Raw genomic sequence first — 20,661 nt, 5'->3', positions numbered from 1 at the left:
GATAACCATTCTATATAAGTACCGAAAAGATCTTTAATACGCTAAAAGAACTCAATAAAAATCGATACGAACCGATGTAATAATAATACTCGTAACTTGATTTTGTAATTCTTAATGGTACTACCAGATTTTAAAATAAAAACGTAACGGACTTGAAAATAATTCTTAAATACGAAAATACAACCATTATCTGGAGCTCTGGAACATATTTAAAATGCTTGTTCCAGCTTGTAAAGAAACACATTATTTTGCACAAGTTTACATGAGGCTGGAAAAACAGGGCTTAAAGCATGTGCATAAAGTTTGGTCCCTGATGAGCTTGTGCAGACTGCACTTTCCACTTTTATAGAATGTTTTGTTAAAGGGATGTCTCTTCTAAGGGAATATCCACTCAAGGAGGAAAAAGTTGTATCTAATTAGCCTGTGCAGATTACAGACTAGTCTGGCAGGACGCTTTACACACATGCATCACGTCCTGTTTTCGCAAAACAAGGCTCAAGTAATTCATGCCATAAGTCACCACAAGTCCCACCTGCAGTTGAGTGTAGGTGCCTGCCACCTCTCAATGCTATCCTCCCACACGGTGTAGTTCAGTAGGCAGTAGGTGGCCAACTTGGGGGAGGCGTTACCTTGATGACCAAACCAGCGTGTGTAGCGCCTGGAAATGAATAAGACATGTAAGTGAAATATTTTTTTTAATTTTAGAGGGGTATAGCGAGTGTCGCACTCTGAGGACAGTGGGCCTTGACAATGGTCTTCCATAGAAGCAGTATTTACCATAACCTGAAATATATCTTTAAAAACTATAATGTCAGCAACAAACCAGTTAACCATGCAGCTATTTTTGGAAAATCAAGTGCTTCTTTTTGTCGATTTTGTCTATCCTTAAATAAGTGCACAGGGATTATTACTGTTTGCAGACTTTTACAAAACCTGTGCAACAAATTTATACATATGTGCAGAGAATATTCAAAAGTATAGCACCAATTGAGATATATTACATTCCAACATTATGTCATATTAAAATTCAGTATTGTTGTAAGCAATTTAACAATATGAAATTCAAGTGATGTAGAATAATAAGCATTATTCTATATGCCATGAATTCATCCATTGGGCATTCTTCATATGTACCACGTGATCTTCCAATATATTCCAGTATTGGATCCAAAAAATCTGTATTTTTTCCATATTGGAAAGACTAGTAAAGTGCACAAAGCAATTGTTTTATAAGGATAAAAGCCCTTACTGAGAAAAAGTATCCGAATATACAATAATTGATTCTTAGTAAAATGCAATTGCTTATTGACACATTTCTCTTGAATATATTCAATAAGTTTCACAGGTTATCGTGCTGCAAATAATGATAATACATGCCTATTGCAGCATCAAAATCAAACAAAGAGCTTTAGAAAGGGATATCGAATAAAAAGCTTATAAGACGTTTAAACTGTACAAGATCTGATATATAAGGACTCACACTCAGTTTGAAGTCATATTGGACTCGCCTAACGGCTTGTCCAATATGACTTCAAACTGTGTGCTTGTCCAAATGTATCTCCGTATTATACATTGAAACGTCTAATAACCTATAATTACAGAACAAGCTTTTTGTATTTATTGGGTAAATAGTAAAATATACCTTGCTTTATTAAGCAAATCTTAAAAAATCGAATGAAGACCCAAGTTTCCTCACCGAGTGTATTGCACTTCCTTGGACCTGAAGTGTATAAGAGGCATGTCCCAAGTCAGACTGAACTCTAGCAGCTGTGAGGCCCCGGCCTTGCATACAGCTCTCAGTGACACAGCTGCACCAATATCCTTGCCTCTAGCAGTTGGATCACTCTTGCCTGGAATGAGGAAAAGAATATCATGCTATAAAAGCATTATTTTATTAAGTGTTATGTGTCAATGATTGCCTCACACACTACTTCAATGGCTAAGAATAAATAAAATTTAAATTGCAGGAGGATAAGATTAGCCTAAGCAAAAAATTCACTGGCTAAACATGAATGAAATATACTTGTAGGCAGACAAGATTAACAAGAATATTGCCAAGCAATATATGTCCCCTACCGGCTCCACAACTGTCCGATTTTTTTTGATTTTTTTTTAAATATTTGTTGCCATAGCAACCAGAATTTTTGACATAGGAACAAAATGAAATGACGTGCATAATGTCCATATTGCCACCTATCCATGTTTCAAGTTTCATGAAAAATTATTAAGAACTTTTAAAGTTATCGCAGGATCCAGAAAACCACCATTTTCAGCAGTATTTCTAGTCTATTTGTTGCCATAGCAACCATAATTTTTAACATAGGAACAAAATGAAATGACCTGCATAATGTCCATATTGCAATCTATCCATGTTTCAAGTTTCATGAAAAAATATTTAAAACTTTTAAAGTTATCGCAGGATCCAGAAAAGTGTGACAGACTCACAGACAGACAGACACAGATCGAAAACCATAAGTCCCCTCCGGTGAAACCGGTAGGGGACAAAAATGGGGAGCTGAAATACACATGCGTTTAAGTAAAATGTGATGGCATCAAAATAAAAAAAAGCTTAATAGAAGTTGTTTAAAAAATAAGATCATAATGTGTAACTATAAAACAAATTATAGAGTTTTTAGTAAATATGACCTGTTACTATAGCTTCTAGGATGACATAAAATCCTTTTGAAAGTCATAGAACTTAATATTCTAAGCAATTCCCAATTTCATGACTGAAATATCCTTCCACTGAAACAGTTTGGAGACATTAGTATAGGCCATGCAGAAAATATTGAAGAGAACCAAACAAACACGTGAGCTTAATTCAACATTTTTAAGAATAATCTATGATACAAAATCAATTATTTGCTTCAGCCACTTGCTTATGGTCCCACAAAATCATAGGGAGAAAAGCCCCTCCGTTGTGAAGTAAATATTGCTAAACTTTATGTTGCCACTAACCGTGTTTTGAGGACAGTTTCCCGTGACTTTGCAGTTCAGACCAGACCTCTGCTCCAGTGCCCTGAGGGTCAAAGTTCAAACAGTGGCTAGCTGTCACCCCCTCCTGAAAATATATAATAGTGAGCTGTATGCAGAGAGGCACAAAAAGGAGAAACATTTAACTATCTGTCGAGATTGGATGAACAAATAGACAAAAACTCATGGAAAATCGTTCAGCGTTTGGAAATGTACTTATTACTGATGGCGGTTACCTTTTCTGCAGCTGACACAGCATAGGTACAAGTCATGTCATGGAACTTCTGGTGAATCATCACCCCAGACACGCTGCCATCTCCCTTGAAACTCTCTGTGTAACAGCCACCCTGGTAGTCCTTCTTGGAGCCTACTCCATTCTGCAAACAGGCAGGAATGGTCAAGTGGGTTTGTATTTCATTAGACCTTGTCAGTCTATTATTTTGATGCCCTCCATGAAAACTGGGCTTAATGCATGCTCACAAAATATCTTTACACATTAGCCCCTGCAGTCCAACACTTTCCAAATTTTGTATTTTTAGGAAGTCTATATCTATATGAAAACCCAGTCAAGGCAGAAAGTGTTATCCCTTATGAGACTGTGTGGACATGCATTAAGCCCAATTTTGCCTAAGCGCTTCTCAAATATATTGTCTTTTAATTGAAAAATGTCATTATGTTTGTAAATGCCATCAATATTGCCTGTTACACACAGAAAACAACCAACCAATAACTAATAACTGCCAAGTACAAGAATAAAAAGTTAATTTGAGTAAAAGTTTAAATTTGTTGATTATTTTTGTTATGGTAAGGTAAAGCTGTATATCGCCCCATTAGTGCAAAAAGGTACCTTCTATTTCAAATGTCAAATGTACCTTTTTGCACCACGGGATTGAATTATTCTCAAGATTCAATGTACCAATGCACACAATGCTATTCACCTTAAAAGAGAATGTTATGGCAACTTCCAGGTCATCATTTCCCTCATTCTCAACATCCCACACAAATGCTGTCATTGGGAAACTGGAGTCCTGGAAGGTTAGAAAAAAAGACAATGAAATTCATCATTACATCTTATACAATATATTTTCTTATTTTTATTGTTGATGCATATTTTATTTTATAAGTGTGCAAATATAGATGGACTGTTTAATGATGAAATATTTCAGTTTAATTTGTATTATATGTGTACAACTATCAATTAAACCAGTCTCCCCAATAGTCAATCAGCCTTCAAACAAAGCAAGTAAAACTGTACAAGATGCACACATAATTTCTACAATACAGGCACTTTCAGCCAAAGCAATATTCAGGTATAAAATTAATTTGCAGTTGATTGGCCAGAATTTGGGACATAGAGTCAGTAATAGTTATGACTTTAACCGACCTTGTGGTCACTGTAGGATTTTGGCAGAAAATAATTAGTTTGGTTTAAACCTATTTATTTTAGCTCAATTGCATCGCGAGCCACAGGCTTATAGAAACTCTCTAGTCTGTTTCTTGGGCCTATAACCAGTGCTTGGTTACTTTGGGGCAGATCAAGAGAATGCTCCCCGAGTAGTGATCGAACCCGTGACCTCCCAATCACTAGGCGGACACCTTATCAATTGCGCCAAGGTGCACTAAAGAATAATGTCCAGAGAAGGTGTCCGGAGAATAATTGAACAATTCAGAAATAGCTCACCTTGTAATCCTGGGCAATGATAGGGGACACCTGTCTGCAGGTGAGCCTCAGGTTGAACTCAGGTATTGTGTACACTGTCCAGGCCCGTGGGTAGAGGGCCTGGTAGGTTGCCTGACCCAGGGGAAAGCCCCACTCCCACAACTTCAGGTTCTTGTGAACCCGACGACCGGTAAGCACCTTCTGGTAGACAGTCTTGCCTTCCTTGATGATGGTTACTAAAAACTGCAATTGGTTATGGGAAATAAAAATGTGTTCAACATAAACAAAGTTGTATTTGTAATTTAACATATTTCTTAATAAGTTACAATAATTTATAAAAATAAATAAACAAGCACCTACATATCATAATTCATTTAAATAAAAGTTAGAACTAACAGAATGATAGCGCAACAATGTCTTGACTTTTAGCAACTGCACACAACTAGAACTTGTCACAGTAGTGGTCACGAATACCCCCCACCACAGCATGTAGCAACTATTAAAAGCTGACCCTGGGGTGTGCACAGTTTTTTTTACCTCAGGGGTATTTTATAACTTTTAGAAAATCAGAATACCATGTTACACACCAAATGTTAAACTTCGCCTTGTGGTTTCAGAGGAAAATACTGTAAGTTATTTTGCTATAGAAGTGTTTATAAATAATTTGACCCTTATGTTGTAGACAGTAATGACCCCAGTTTAATGAAACTTAGTTGATTGCAAATATGTCATGCTACATACCAAATATTAAACTAAAATGTTACAGAAATTCTTCGTTAAAAAGTTTTCATAACTCTACCTTTTTTTGTACACTGATTAATATGGAACATACTCAACTTATATCGTATGTAACAATGTCTGCAAGTTTGAATGATGAAAAGTGTAGGTGAATGCCTAAGGACAGGCAGGCTAGGTGGATTGGACAGACAGACAGTCCATAGCTAGGTGGATTGGACAGACAGACAGTCCAAAGCTAGGTGGATTGGACAGACAGACAATCCCTGGCAATTTCAGCACTCACCATTACTTTGTAGCTAGCAAACACAAAATTATTATTATCAACATGCACAAATAATTTGTATTGCTTCTACTCCATGCATATACTTACAGCATCAGCCTGCACCGTGTGATACTCATACATTCCAGGAACCATCTGAAATCTGCAGAACTCCCCGCGGTAACCACGACCAATAGAACCTGACCCGATACCCCCTATAGGACAACCTGAAGCAGAGTGAATACAAACATTAACATCAGGTTAGTTGTGTGTGTATATAACATGGCATCAGTTATTCAATGAAACTAAAACAATCATAAAGGAATGGTGAACAATTTCTAAAATGTTTATAGTTTGGGAAGTAACAAAGAGACTCATTTAATCTTATTGGCATATTGGCAATGAGCATTTTACATGATCTACACAATTTGGATGATTGAGTGTGCAACATTGACAGTGGTTAATGTGTCAAAAACAGAGACATATTTTTTTCTTATAATAAAATCATTTATTAGTATACGTGTACATGTAGTTGTGTTAATGTATATGACTGTGTTTGAGAAGAGGCAGTGTTAGGAAAACTGAACCAAGTTACTTACCATACATTGGTTTGTGAGGTACAGGATTAGTAAAGTCCATATGGGGTCGTCTTCCATTCTTATAGCATTTCAGTGTATGGACAGTGTACCTGAAATTAATATCAATTACAAGAGGGCCAAGATGGCCCTTGTTCGCTCACCTGAGAGGAGTTGGTTCATTCAATCTTTACCAAATGTCAAACTTGACATAGATATTGTCCAGACAAACATCCTGGTCAAGTTTCATCATTATTTCATCTGCGAGTCATGATCAATGTACCTATAAAGTTTCATGATCCTAGGCGTAAGCATTCTTGAGTTATCATTCGGAAACCATTTTTCTAAGCTGAGTCACCGTGACCTTGACAGCCATTGTGTGAAAACGTTTTTTTGGCACTGTGACCTTGACCGTTGACCTAGTGACCTGATAATCGCTAGGGGTCATCTGCGAGTCATGATCAATATACCTATGAAGTTTCATGAACCTAGACATAAGCGTTCTTGAGTCATCATCCAGAAACCATTTAACTATTTCAGGTCATCGTGACCTTGACCTTTGACCTAGTGACCTGAAAATCAATAGGGGCCATCTGCGAGTCATGATCATTGTACATATGAAGTTTCATGATCCTAGGCATAAGAATTCTTGAGTTATCATCCAGTTACCATTTTACTATTTCAGGTAACCTTGACCTTTGACCAAGTGACCTGAAAATCAATAGGGGCCATCTTCCAGTCATGATCAATGTACCTATGAAGTTTCATGATCCTAGGCATAAGTGTTTTTGAGTTATCATCTGAAAATCATTTTACTATTTCAGGTCACTGTGACCTTGACCTTTGACCTAGTGACCTGAAAATCAATAGGGGTCATCTACTAGTTATGATCAATGTACCTATGAAATTTCATGATCCTAGGCATAAGTGTTCTTGAGTTATCATCTGGAAACCATTTTATAATTTCGAGCATCGTGACCTTGACCTTTGACCTAGTGACCTAAAAATCAAAAGTGGTTATCTGCGAGTCATGATCAATGTATCAATGAAGTTTCATGATCCTAGGCATAAGTGTTCTTAAGTTATCATATGGAAACCATTTTACTGCTTTGGGTCAACATGACCTTGACCTTTGACCTAGTGACCTGAAAATCAATAGGGGTCATCTGCGAGTCATGATCAATGTATCTATGAAGTTTCATGATCCTAGGCATAAGTGTTCTTGAATAATCATCAGGAAATCATTTTTTAAATGGTAAAATTTACTATTTCGGGTCATTGTGACCTTGACCTTTGACCTAGAAACCTGAAAATCGATAGGAGTCATCTGCGAGTCATGATCAATGTACCTATGAAGTTTTATGATCCTTGGCATAAGCGCTCTTGAGTTATCATCCGGAATCCATCTGGTGGACAAACAGACCAACATGAGCAAAACAATATACCCCCTCTTCTTCGGAAGGGGGGGGGGGGGGGGGCATAATGAGAAAACTGCCCTCATCCCAGCAGCCATGTTATTCAACTGACCGGAACCATTTTTTAACTCAACTCTCATATCAAGGAAACAAATGTTCTGAAAAAATTTCATGAAAATTGGACCAAAAATGTGACTTCTAATGTGTTCACATGTTTTCACTTTATACAAACATGTATAGAGAAAAATAACCCGCCCACTGGCGGCCATGTTTTTTCACCGATCCGAGCATTTTCGAACTCGTCCGAGATATCAATAAAACCAATGTTTTGACCAATTTTCATGATGATTGGGCAAAAATTGTAACTTCTAGAGTGTTTACAAGGTTTCTCTATAGCCAAATAGGGAAAAACTCGGACGAGTTCGAAAATGGTCGGGATCTGTGAAAAAACATAGCCGCCAGTGGGCGGGGCATTTTTCTCTTTACATGTACATATAGAGAAAAATGCTCTGACCACTGGCGGCCATGTTTTTTCACCAATCTCGACCATTTTTGAACTCGTCCAAAACATTAATTGAACCAATGTTTTGACCAACTTTCATGAGGATTGGGCAAAAATTGTGACTTCTAGAGATTTTAAAGGTTTCTCTATAGCCAAAAAAGGAAAACTGCCCCGCCCACTGGCGGCCATGTTTTTCAACGGATCGGAACCACTTTTGAACTCAACCAAGATATCATTAAGACAAATATTTTGACAAAGTTACATGAAGATTAGGCATGAAATGTGACTTTTACAGTGTTTACAAGGTTTTTCTTTTTTTTTTACCTAGTGACCTAGTTTTTGACCCGGCACAACCCAGTTTCGACCTCGGCCAAGATTTCATTGGGACAAAGCTTCTGACCAAGTTTCATGAAAATGGGAAAAGAAATGTGGCCTCTAGAGTGTTTAAGAGCAAATGTTAACGGACGGACATACGACGGACAAAGACCGGTCACAAAAGCTCACCTGAGCAATCAGGCGAGCTAGAAAGGGGCGTACAGAAGTAACCAAAACTAAATAAAAATCTTACTTACCACGGACATTTTAATATTAAACATCAGTGCTTTCCACAGAATTTTTTAAGGCGCCCCGGGAATTCCCAGGTTCACTACCTGGGAATTTACCGAGATGCAACAGTTACTGTGTCAGCATAAAAAATGTGCAATGTGGCTTGAATATTCTATATGCAGTCATGCTATCTCTTATCAGTAGATTATTTATTACTTCAGGTGGCGTTAATGGTGATCAAATGTGGAAGAAAATACTGAGTGCTCTTTTAAAGTAGGGATTATTGATATCCTCGGCTGACTGCGTGTCGATAATTTAAGAAAACAAGTAACAGAATTTCAGAATTTATGAAAATGATGCAAAAATAAACGATTAACCTTCAAAGATTGATTTAATTCCCATTAAATCCATGTCAAATTGGTTAATTAACAGCTTGTTTAACCCAGCAAATCCGATAGTTCCATATACATCCAAAATAACATTCACTACTTGCGTAGTGACCTTATATCAAGACATCACACTAACAAGATGCATCATCTAGACCGCTCATCTATTTTCTTTTTAAAGATGAAGGGACTCTCATTTTCAATCACAAAGGAGGGAGGGGTGGAGTGAAGAGGGGTGTATAGTGTGGGGGTGTGGACATTTATTACATTATCTTCCAAAAATGCGGACAAAAAAATAAAAAAAAATCTCGGTGGGGGGGGGGGTGAGGGGGGATTCTTGGGTGCGATGGTTGGATAGTATTTCAAACATAACATTTTTAACCGTTTCAAAAAAAACAAACTTGGGGGTGGGGTGGCGGTGGGGGGGGGGGGGGTATAGTGTGAGGGTGTGGTGGTCATTTGTGAGATGATCTTAAAAAAAAAAAAATTATGGGGGGGGTTCGGGGGAGGGTGGTGGATTCTTGGGTGCGATGGTTGGTATTTCAATCATAAAATAATAAAAATAAATATTTGTGTTTTTTTACCGTTTCAAAAAAAATTGGGGGGTGGGGCGGGGGTATAGTGTGAGGGTGTGGTGGTCAGTTGTGAGACGATCTTAAAAAAAAAAAAAAAATTATGGGGGGGGGGATTCGGGGGGGGGGGGGGGGGGGGGGGGGGAGGGCACGGGGGATGGTTTGGGTGGAGTCTATTGTGGTATGTCAGGTAAGAGTAGTTTTGTCAAAGTATCAATCAAATCTAATCATAAATAAAGAAATAAAGAAGTTATGGCAATTTTAGCAAAATTTAATAATTTGACCTTGAGAGTCAAGGTCATTCAAAGGTCAAGGTAAAATTCAACTTCCCATGTACAGTAAGCTCATGATAGCATGAAAGTATTTGAAGTTTGAAATCAATAAGCTTGATACTTAAGAAGTAAAGTGGATCGAAACACAAAATTTAACCATATATTCAAAGTTACTAAGTCAAAAAAGGACCATAATTCCGTAAAAATGATAACCAGAGTTATGCAACTTGTCCTTTTACTGTACCCTTATGATAGTTTGCGAGTGTTCCAAGTATGATAGCAATATCTATGATACTTTAGGGGTAAAGTGGACCAAAACACAAAACTTAACCAAATTTTCAATTTTCTAAGTATAAAGGGCCCATAATTCCGTCCAAATGCCAGTCAGAGTTACATAACTTTGACTGCACAGTCCCCTTATGATAGTAAATAAGTGTTGCAAGTATGAAAGCAATACCTTTGATACTGTAGGAATAAAGTGGACCTAAACACAAAACTTAACCAAATTTTCAATTTTGTAAGTATAAAAAGGGCACATAACTCTGTCAAAATCCCAGTCAGAGTTACATTACTTTGCCTTCACAGTCCCCTTATGATAGTTAGTAAGTGTTGCAAGTATGAAAGCAATAGCTTTGATACTTACGGAATAAAATGGACCTAAACACAAAACTTAACCAAAATTTTAAATTTTGCTAAGTATAAAAAGGGCACATAATTCAATCAAAATGCACGCCAGAGTTATCTAACTTTGCCTGCCCAGTCCCCTCATGATAGTAAGCAAGTGTACCAAGTTTGAATGCAATAGCATTGATACTTTCTGAGAAAAGTGGACCTAAACGCAAAACTTAACCAAAATTTTCAATTTTTTAAGTATAAAAAGGGCACATAATTCTGTCAAAATGCACGCCAGGGTTATCTAACTTTGCCTGCCCAGTCCTCTCATGATAGTAAGTGTAGCAAGTTTGAATGCAATAGCATTGATACTTTCTGAGAAAAGTGGACCTAAACGCAAAACTTAACCGGACGCCAACGCCGACGCCAAGGTGATGACAATAGCTCATAATTTTTTTTCAAAAATAGATGAGCTAAAAAGGGAGAGTACTTGATTGCAAACGGTATTAGGCCAACAAAACATATATTTTATTCAAATTTTAACAGTACCGGTAATTATTCTTTTGTATAACTTCTATTTACAAATTAACAAGTTTCTGTTCTATCGGTCATTCTTCTTTTGAGCATAATGGGCACATAAAAGTGCTCCAGAATTTCATTAATACAAATGTTCGACATTTATTCAAAGAAATTTCTGCATATATATTACCATTAAAAGATTTCCTGAAAAAAAAAAAATCAGAAAGTGTATTCCCATAGGAACATGGGTATATCACCTGACACAAATTTATTATGTGCACGCACAGTTCTTACGCTAAAATTTTTCATGCAACATTTTCTGGCAACCAAGAGAAAGTGAAAGTTGTATTTTTAATCAAATAAATGAAAGTGCTGTGTTTACATTATTGCAGTTGCCTGCCTTACTTTGCAATTATGGTGGATATTAAATTAAGAGGACCAAGAAAGTGTATGGAAAAAGGATACATTTAAATAATTTTAGTTGAAGATTTTGCAGTAATACATGTTTTTCCTCATTTTGGTTGTGTATGTTTTTATTTTCAAGCGTACCACAGTTTGTGAAACAAAATACTCGAAGCGCATGCATATGATGTCAACATGAGAGCCTTGTTGTTAACTCTAACAAGATGATCGAAACAAGGATCCCCTTGCTATGACACATAGTACGAGTGCACCATATGATATACTATACTTGTTGAGAAACCTTTTTCTTTCCTGAAGGCCTTGTTTTTTTAACTGTAACCGCCAGCTCAAAATTCAATTGCCATAAGCGATAGTGACTATCAGAAATGCTAACAAAGCACTTAGAGGACTAATGGAAACATTCATGTATGTTATTAATAATTAATACGGTCGATATATTGTTGCAATACCCTCCGGGTCGCTGGGAGTTGCAACTGGTTACAGCATATTTTATGTCACGTCTTCTGCCCGGAATCTGGACGGTACTTAAATCACCTAGTAATATTAGCAACATAAACTATTGTCTGGCATAAATTAACACAAACAAATCATATATATATATATATATATATATCACTAATGCACATATTAAAACAACTTACATGTAAGTGATGTGGTGTCCTCGAATGATAATGATATTAATAAAATAATTCAAACAAATCAACTGTTCATAAAAATGTGCAAGTTTTTGCAATGGATAAAGCCGAATATTCTGAATTTGAAAATACCTTATTGATAATTGATTATCACCGGATTCCCTCATGAGATAGATCTGATTTCTAATCACACTGACTTTCTACGGAACCTCCGTTAGATAGATCCAATTGTCAATTTAAAACTTTGGCTATCGGTTTGATAACGGTCTTTTAATCAACTTTTTGTTTTGAGCATTTATCCACAAACGACATGCAAATTGATATCAATGGTAACAGGTATTGTGTTTTTACGCTGTTTTAGGTTGATTAAATTTGATTTCATAGACAAACTTGATACTTATTAATTTTACATTGAATTTGGTTTAATTAGGATGAACGCTGAGCTGTACGTATGTACCCATTAAAGCTCTGAGCATTCAAGAAGAACTAGGTCGATATGCCACTTAAATCTTTTCAGCTGTGACAGTCAAACATACCAAAAAGTGAATAAATATTTCAGGCAAATAACAAAAAGATTGCTTAAAGGGGCCTTTTCACAGATTTTGGCATATTTTGAAGTTAAATGCTTTATATTGTTAATGTAAACATTGGATCTTAAAAGCTCCAGTAAAAAATCAAGAATAAAATTTAAAAAAGGAGAAAAAGTAGCCGTTACCAGGGCTTGAACCAGTGACCCCCAGAGTCCTGGAGTTAGTTTGAAGTAAAAACGCATTAGCCCTCTTGGCTATTCCGCCGGGTATACACCGTTGTATTTAATACCTTATATAAGCAATCTTCGTAGTTTCGTAAATTTAAACGACAATAACAGAACTCTCCAAATTATTTAATCGTTTCGCGTTGCAACGCTTAATAATTTTTAGGTTTTCAAATTGTCAAAAGATACATATAATGGCTATATTGGACTATGGTAAATGTTCAGTATACTGCAACACAGTTGACTCGCGGTACTTGAGGAATATTCACTTGCGTCTAGAAACGATCTTCATATATCAGATAAATGATTTAAAGAACAATCATATTTAACTTAACTTTATTGGACAAAGGCCTTTTTATGGTGAAAATCCTTCAAAATTAACTGCCGTAGAAACAAATCCAACACCACTGTCCGCCATTGTTGTTTATTTTTTTAGATTCGCGGTAAATACGTTAAACAGCACCAATTTTAAATTAAACATGAATTATCAAAGCTCTGACATACTCTTCAAAGTAACAATCAATAAAGTATATAACAATTTAAATATATGGAATTTAAGACATCAAATAAAATAAATAGCACAGATGTGTTTAGGCAATGTTGTATTTTTTTCGTTACGACAATTATACAACTATACAAATTCAATTATTGTTAAAGTCTGAGTTTTACGACATTTAATTACCAAAAATCGATTCCAATCTGTAGGGAGACATGTTTTCTGTCAGATTTGACAAGTAGGTCATGCAGGATTGTTAATAAACAAAATCCAGAGGGCGCTTATGAAATACCGCGACTCAACCCGACACGCGACTTAACCGGGTTTGAGTATAATACTGTTTCCTCACAAATATCATAACTAAAACGAAAATTTGCGAATCTGAAACAACTTTTTTCAATTTTGTCAATTTAACAAACTGTGAAAAGATCCCTTTAAACTGTTACCTTAAACCAAGTCCAACCAGGGACGGAATTTGACTAAGTCGTGGGGTCTGAAATGGTTTGCAGTTTTCTTTGCACTCGTAGTCAAGTTTAACACGCCATCCGAAGTTTGGGAGTCCTGAAATTACTTCTTTAGGTGTCGAGAAACTATGTTCAGGATTACGATTTGCCATTTTATTTTTGCAAGTTCCGATGTAAGGGAGTTCAATAAAGACTTATAAGAAAATGTTTATTGTTAGTTCCTTGTTATTTTGTCGTCATGGTCCATCAGTCGCTTGGGATGGTCTGTATCAGCAGACGCGATTACACACAACCATGACTATTCGCGGTTACATGACACGCATTTATACTTTTATACTGCGCAACTCATTACCGTGTATAGTACTTAACACTTACATAAATCCACATTGATACCTCCTGTTTTAGGTAAATGGAAGACACGGCTTTCACGGGTCAAATCTTCCAAAATCTAGAAGGATTGCTAATATTTTTTTTCTTATTTTATAAAAATCCGTGTTATGTGCTACATTATTCAACATTTTATAATGATAATAATTTACAGCCAGAAGGAAAAAAGGACAGGTATGATAGAGCTATGCCAGACACCAGTTATATTGCACAAAGGTTGGTATCTTATAGGAAAATGGACATAGACGATTAACTCGCACAACACCCACCGACAAGCACTTCACTGAAGTAGACCTCATGATGTAGGCGTTTTATTTAAATGATGGGCAAAATAAAGACTACGAATTTCTTATTTTAATCGTAGATAAACTTTTTAACAAATAATTGTGCTAACGCGAGTTTGTATGTAACGATGAAGATGATTAATCAAATATAAAAATAATTTCTGCCTCTACAAACTGTTGCGTTGCTCGTAACCACAACACAATAAATCCTAAGGACGACACAATAATACATTAGGTTGGTGTAAGGATGAATAATGATCTTGCAGTAGTCGGTTACATTTTTTTATTGTTCACCATTATGGCAACTACACATAATTTTGATAGGTCGACTTGATAGAACGGCGATTTGATGCTACATGTACGTTGCGTTTTTAATTTACATGTCCGGGGCTCGTAATAGGTCAAAGAAAATAGCGAAAACGCATTTATCAATTAACAAGCCGTTAGTTTCTTTTTCGTATATGGCGGACATGTTGTAGTGTACCTTATTGGCATTGGCACTTTCATTGATAGGTCTAGTTTAGTTTAAACCTATTTATTTTAGCTCGATTGCATAGAAAGTAATTCCTACTTATTTGAAATGCTCTCGAGTCCGTTTCCTGGGCCTAGAACCAGTACTTGTTGTCTATATGGGAGATCGAAAGAACGCTCCCACAGCGGGGATCGAACCCGTGACCTCCCGGTCGCTAGGCGGACACCATATCCATTACACCACGGCGAGATGGCATTGATAGGTCAGTAGGGCATGTCACACTTAAATATATCATACACTTCAAAAGAGTTGCCTATTTCATGTAGAGCTTGTGTCTATTGTAATACTTATAGCGGTGAGTGGCATATTGGCAGTCGTCAGAAAAGATTGATAATGATACCATAAGTCATTTAGGATCGGCTGGTAGTTGAGGGTCGTTTGGGAGCTTTGTGGCAATGTCCGTAAGAAGTTCTCAAAGGTGGATGGGTGAAATAAGGGAAGGGAAAAGTCTATCGTTGCAGAGTATTTTAAATTGGTCTTTAAACGCATCTAAATGGAGAGATGCGTTTAAAACAGCCTGACTTAGTTCATCCACGATGAGCTTTAGATAGCTGCAGTTAACGGTATATTCTTGAATAGCATGGGAAAAGTATTATATGTCCTATTCATAAATCAGGACCAACACATATGCCAGAAAACTATCGTGGAATATCAATTACAATTACAATATACAATATGCACGGGTGTCATATATAAACGATTGTACGAATGGGCAAAAACCAATAATAACATTGATGAATCGCAGTCAGGTTTTTGTACTGGTTACTCAGCAATTGATAATATATTCTGCCTACAAGCTATAGTTAAACAATATCTGTCAACAAAAGAAGGTAGAGTTTATTGTTCGTACATTGACTTCCGTAAAACCTTCGATAACATCAATCAAAGTGTACAATTCCAATCCATACAAAGAAAAGGCATACATTGATTTAAAAAAACGTTTTACTTAATATACATATTAAGTAATACATGAAAAAATATCAATGTATGCCTTTGTTTAAATCGCTGTATTCATGCGTTAAAACCAAAAATACTAAAATCCAACCCGACTTTATTTTCACATGTTAACATAACATAACTGAAACCAGGCAAGTTGATAGAACCAGTCCAACGATTGTTACACTATTTATCAATAAATTATCTACAATGTTACGAAAAAAATGTTCATATGGTATATTTATAACTAGCATGTCTATCCGTAGTATCGGCCCTTTTAATGCAGTTTGGAAGTGAACAAATACAAAAAAACACGCATGTGTTATATATCAATCAAAAGCATAATGTGTATTCTTGGATATACCAACGAAAACTGCATTTAAATCGATCGACAATGTCTTGACACAATTCTAGTTAGATTAAATCCCATGTAGTAATATGTTTCACTTGCAAGTGTCTCAAAACATTGACCCTTCTGATTGGTTGCTAAGATTTGTAACTATGCGCAGTAACTTAATGGAAAAACGAAACTCTTGCTAATGTTGTTCTTAAAATACTTTTACATTTAATTTAAGATAAACACATTTGATAAAACTACTATTAATCAATAAACAAACTAACATAATTGTGTGTTACGTACTTAAAAATCATAGCATCCCTCTGGAATAAACATGACCTACTTTCCAACGAACACCGGAAATCATGAGAATGATCGTCGTAATAGTCACGGATAACCATCAAATACATTACAACTTCTAAACATTGAAAAAAACATTAAATTCCCAGCACATCTTGAAGGTATTTCGTATAAAGACACGATACTATGACGAGGACCGATACTAAGAGAGTAAGTGATCATGAAATTCACGACATTGTATGTCTAATGTTCGCCAATGACATAGCTAGTTGTGCCGAAACAGCAATTAAATTACAACAGCAATTTAAACGTTATTGACGAAATTTTCGCATTAACTGAAGTGGAAATGAATCTACACAAAAACCCAGAAATAATTGTATTTGGAAACAGTGGACCCTTGCGACATTACGAACATTGGAGTTTCAGTGGAACGCAAAGAAGGACTACCTCTATTAATAAATACATGGGATTAATTTGTACCAACATTTGTATCGGGGTATGAGTATATTGACTAAACTTTGGTTGCACATAACACATTTTGTAAACGAATTGTGCATGTTAAAAAACCTACTTACACATGTCTTGTTTATGGTGAATGCGGACGCCTCCTATTATGTGTTACCTTCTTTGTCAAGTTCATAAAATATTGGTGTAAATTACGAACAATGCCTTATTATAGACACCCTAATCAATTTTATATAATGTTAAAAGCGTTAGATGACTCTAGAAGAACATGTTGGTCTTCACAGGTCAAAACAATAATATTTCTTTATGGATATGTATGGATAATTCAATAATGTAGCTGTATTTATATAGATGAACAAGAGAAAGACTAAGAATTAATTTTTTAATCGCAGATAAATATTTTTTGCCCAAAATGGCAAACGCGAATTTGTATGTCAAGATGAAGATGATTGATGAAATATTTGTGTAACCATAAACAATAATGCTATATCATATAGTTCTGTGTTTTTTGCCTGGATGCGCACAGATGTGATTTAACAATTACAACAATAACAAACGCATTATCAATATGCTCAACATAATCATTTTATTGCACACACTAAACATCAAAGGCGTCCTTAGCATCCTTAAGCAACGGTCGCATTTTGAGTTGAAAGTTTCCTAACGTGTATTGTAAACGGAGAAACCTTGTTGTTATTTAATTTTTTTTAAAGTTCCGGGATTGGCTTCGCAGCCATATAGATCTCATAGATACCTCGATGCGAATTCATTTATTTTGTTTTTCAATTATTCGCGTGTCCAGGAACAAAACGTTATGTGAAAAATAACAAATTTTTTTTGAAATTTTAGTGCTCGTCTTATTTTGAAAGACTTTCCTATTTCCAATCAAGACTTTTGAAAATTGCTACATTGAAATTTTGACAAATTTTATTGAAGAAAACATTCTGAAGTTCAAACATTGCTAGCATTTTGTCAGTGTTACCAACGTGTTATTAAATTTTCAATATTAAAAAAATCCATTTAAAACAACAACAGACAAAAACCGGTACATTTAACTAAGTTCAAGCACAATTTATTCTGAGAAGTACATTTGCACATAAATAAACGATTGACTGTTTTCCGTAAACGGCTGGAAAAAGCCAGTGTAGAACAGAAACCGCGAAGTACCGACCAAAACTTTTATTTTGAATACAAAACGAAATTGGCCGGTGTTAACGACTGTATAAGATTTTAAATCGACACTTTTTGAATACTCGTTTGCGTGCGGCTTCACATTTGACCCCTCCCATTCTGAAGATCCATTTATTAATGAAAGCGAGACAATCCATCATGTTCCAATTAATCGCCATGGAAATGCAAATTCAAGTAGATGTTGCTATACAGTTGACTTAAGGTAGCGCACCCCTTATGGGCACATATCCAAAATATAATCTAATTATTTATTTTCTTAATCAGCATCATTTCACTAAACTGCATGCAAATTTGTAGGAAGGCTTTCCATGCTTTAAAAAAAAATATACCGATTTTTTTCAAAACCACCCCCACGCTCGGCTTTTGTCCAGTTTATTTTCACCCCTGGGGTATATAAAAGTTCCATAATTCATTCACATGTCCAAATATGGGCATGCAGTTGCTGTGTACAGATGCAGTAAAGGTGTTTAAAGTTTTAACAAGGTGAAATAAGTATTCTTTTACAGACATTTATTTTTTCTATTTTTTTATCAATGTAGGAGCGCCATGAAATGAAAGTGATTTCAGCCAAGTAAAAATTGGGTCGGTTAAAAACAAAGTGTCATAAAATTCAAAATAGTATCATTAAAGTTATATTTTAAACTTAGTTTTTATAGAAACACTATATACAGCAAAAATGCCAAGAAATACACAGATTTATCGTTTACTTTTTGAAATAAAAATAAAAATGCAACATGCATCATTCGTATTTTCAGCAGTAAATCACCCAATTTAGCCATAACGTTGTTTTAATTTAAAAAAATGAAGGATGTGCAAAAAAACTTCAACATATTTAACAATAAACATAGCTTATATGCTATATAAAATCAAATTACGTTAGAAAAGAAATAAAACGCGTCGCAAAAAGTATGCGATGTCGGCAGGATTCGAACCAGCGCGGGAAGATCCCAAAAGATTCTAGTCCATCGCCTAAACCACTCGGCAACAATAACTTCACATCAGCGCAAGCTTAAATTAGATATCCATTAGTAAACTGTAGAGCGCGAAATCGTATTTTTCAGATGATATTTGGATCAAATCAATATTTATTGTGAAAATAATGTATTCTAAAGGAATCACGTAAACATATATCAAAATTCAAAGTTTGAAGAACATAACATGCATCTCTCGGAAATAACCTATCATTGAAGATCGGCAATGATCATAAAATAAATCGCGGGAAATCATTAGGGGTGCGCTACCTTAACTCGCGTAGCAGTTTTGGGCGCAGAATGGAATGTAGAAGCTTATCAACCATTAGATAAGAATCTTTAAAGACACACAATTCGACATTGGTGATAAATCTGTTAAACTTTTCTTGAACATCAATTAATTATCGAATACATATTATTTTTTGTTCGCGAATGACTTTCAATATTTGTCTTTTCAGGTGTGTGAGAAAGATTTATGAACGACTGTCAGAAGAGGTGGTAATTACGTGACAAAAAAAGATGGCGACGTCCATACCGAGACAAATATTTTTAGCCATTTTATACCCTTTAATACTTGCATTAATTGTTTTAGTGCCACTCACTGTTCAGCCTTATCAGAAAGAACGTTATAAGCGTTTATTTCGTATTAATATTCGCTCTTTATTTCGAATTTACTCGCTGCGATTTTTCTTAGCGAGAGCTGTATTTATGTGACCCGCTAAATAAATTCGCAGCAAATGAAGTCGAGATATGAAATATTATCCCTCAGACTTGTCAACAATGTAAACTTGATAATTGGCAAATATATATCACATTGAGAAAACTTAACCGTAAAAAACAGTTTAAACAACTAATGTACTTACAAATAATTATAAGGTGTTTCAAAACCGCAAAGGCGATGTAGTACATATTTCAAGTAAAACATAACGCACATAATGTTTTTATAGACTGCCCTCCTCTTGAGTTTACGACAATTGACATATTATAACTCTTAGAAGTGCAGTTTTCACTAAAAAAAAACTGGAAATTATTGTATGTCACCCTTATGCAATACAAGTAAACACATTCAATGTTTATGAATATTTGTACTTGAAAAATCGTTGATATTAATGTAGATTTTTACCCAAAACCAGTTATTTGTTAATGTAGAACATACACTAATTTAAAGTGACCATGACTGTTCAAGTCTATTTTAAATAGGTCTTTCTAAATTTTACAATTGTTTTTGAAATGTTGTATGATATGCTCATTAGACAAGACTTATATTTTTCAATAATGCAATTAAGCAACTAAGTTGTACAATAGAACTTGGCATTTCCAATGATTTCAAGCTAAAAGTATTTGACTATAAATACATTTGTATGATTTTGATGCCTAAGTAAGAGTATTTTCTATTCTGTATAATAATTAAAAAAGGTTTTACTTTGTAACATGGCAACAATACATACATTCATTTA

General features: G+C 35.3%; 1 protein-coding gene across 1 annotated transcript in view; it reads right to left on the bottom strand.

Annotated features, from left to right (window-relative positions):
• LOC127877163 (non-lysosomal glucosylceramidase-like) overlaps positions 1 to 14,081 on the bottom strand; it is a 38,015-nt gene extending 23,934 nt beyond the window's left edge. Inside the window, exons 1-9 of the mRNA XM_052422819.1 lie at positions 13,784 to 14,081; positions 6,230 to 6,318; positions 5,742 to 5,857; positions 4,655 to 4,876; positions 3,912 to 4,001; positions 3,210 to 3,350; positions 2,959 to 3,061; positions 1,697 to 1,850; positions 533 to 658 (exon numbers count right to left, since the gene is read on the bottom strand). Of these exons, the coding sequence (XP_052278779.1) occupies positions 533 to 658; positions 1,697 to 1,850; positions 2,959 to 3,061; positions 3,210 to 3,350; positions 3,912 to 4,001; positions 4,655 to 4,876; positions 5,742 to 5,857; positions 6,230 to 6,318; positions 13,784 to 13,953 (1,211 nt within the window). The 5' untranslated portion in view covers positions 13,954 to 14,081. The remainder of the gene's footprint in view (positions 1 to 532; positions 659 to 1,696; positions 1,851 to 2,958; positions 3,062 to 3,209; positions 3,351 to 3,911; positions 4,002 to 4,654; positions 4,877 to 5,741; positions 5,858 to 6,229; positions 6,319 to 13,783) is intronic.
• Between the last annotated feature and the right edge of the window lie 6,580 nt (positions 14,082 to 20,661).

Source organism: Dreissena polymorpha, chromosome 4, assembly GCF_020536995.1.
Source record: "Dreissena polymorpha isolate Duluth1 chromosome 4, UMN_Dpol_1.0, whole genome shotgun sequence".
NCBI classification, from domain to species: domain Eukaryota; kingdom Metazoa; phylum Mollusca; class Bivalvia; order Myida; family Dreissenidae; genus Dreissena; species Dreissena polymorpha.
Note: the sequence above shows the minus strand (reverse complement) of the source record. Positions and strands in the feature narration are given on the sequence as shown.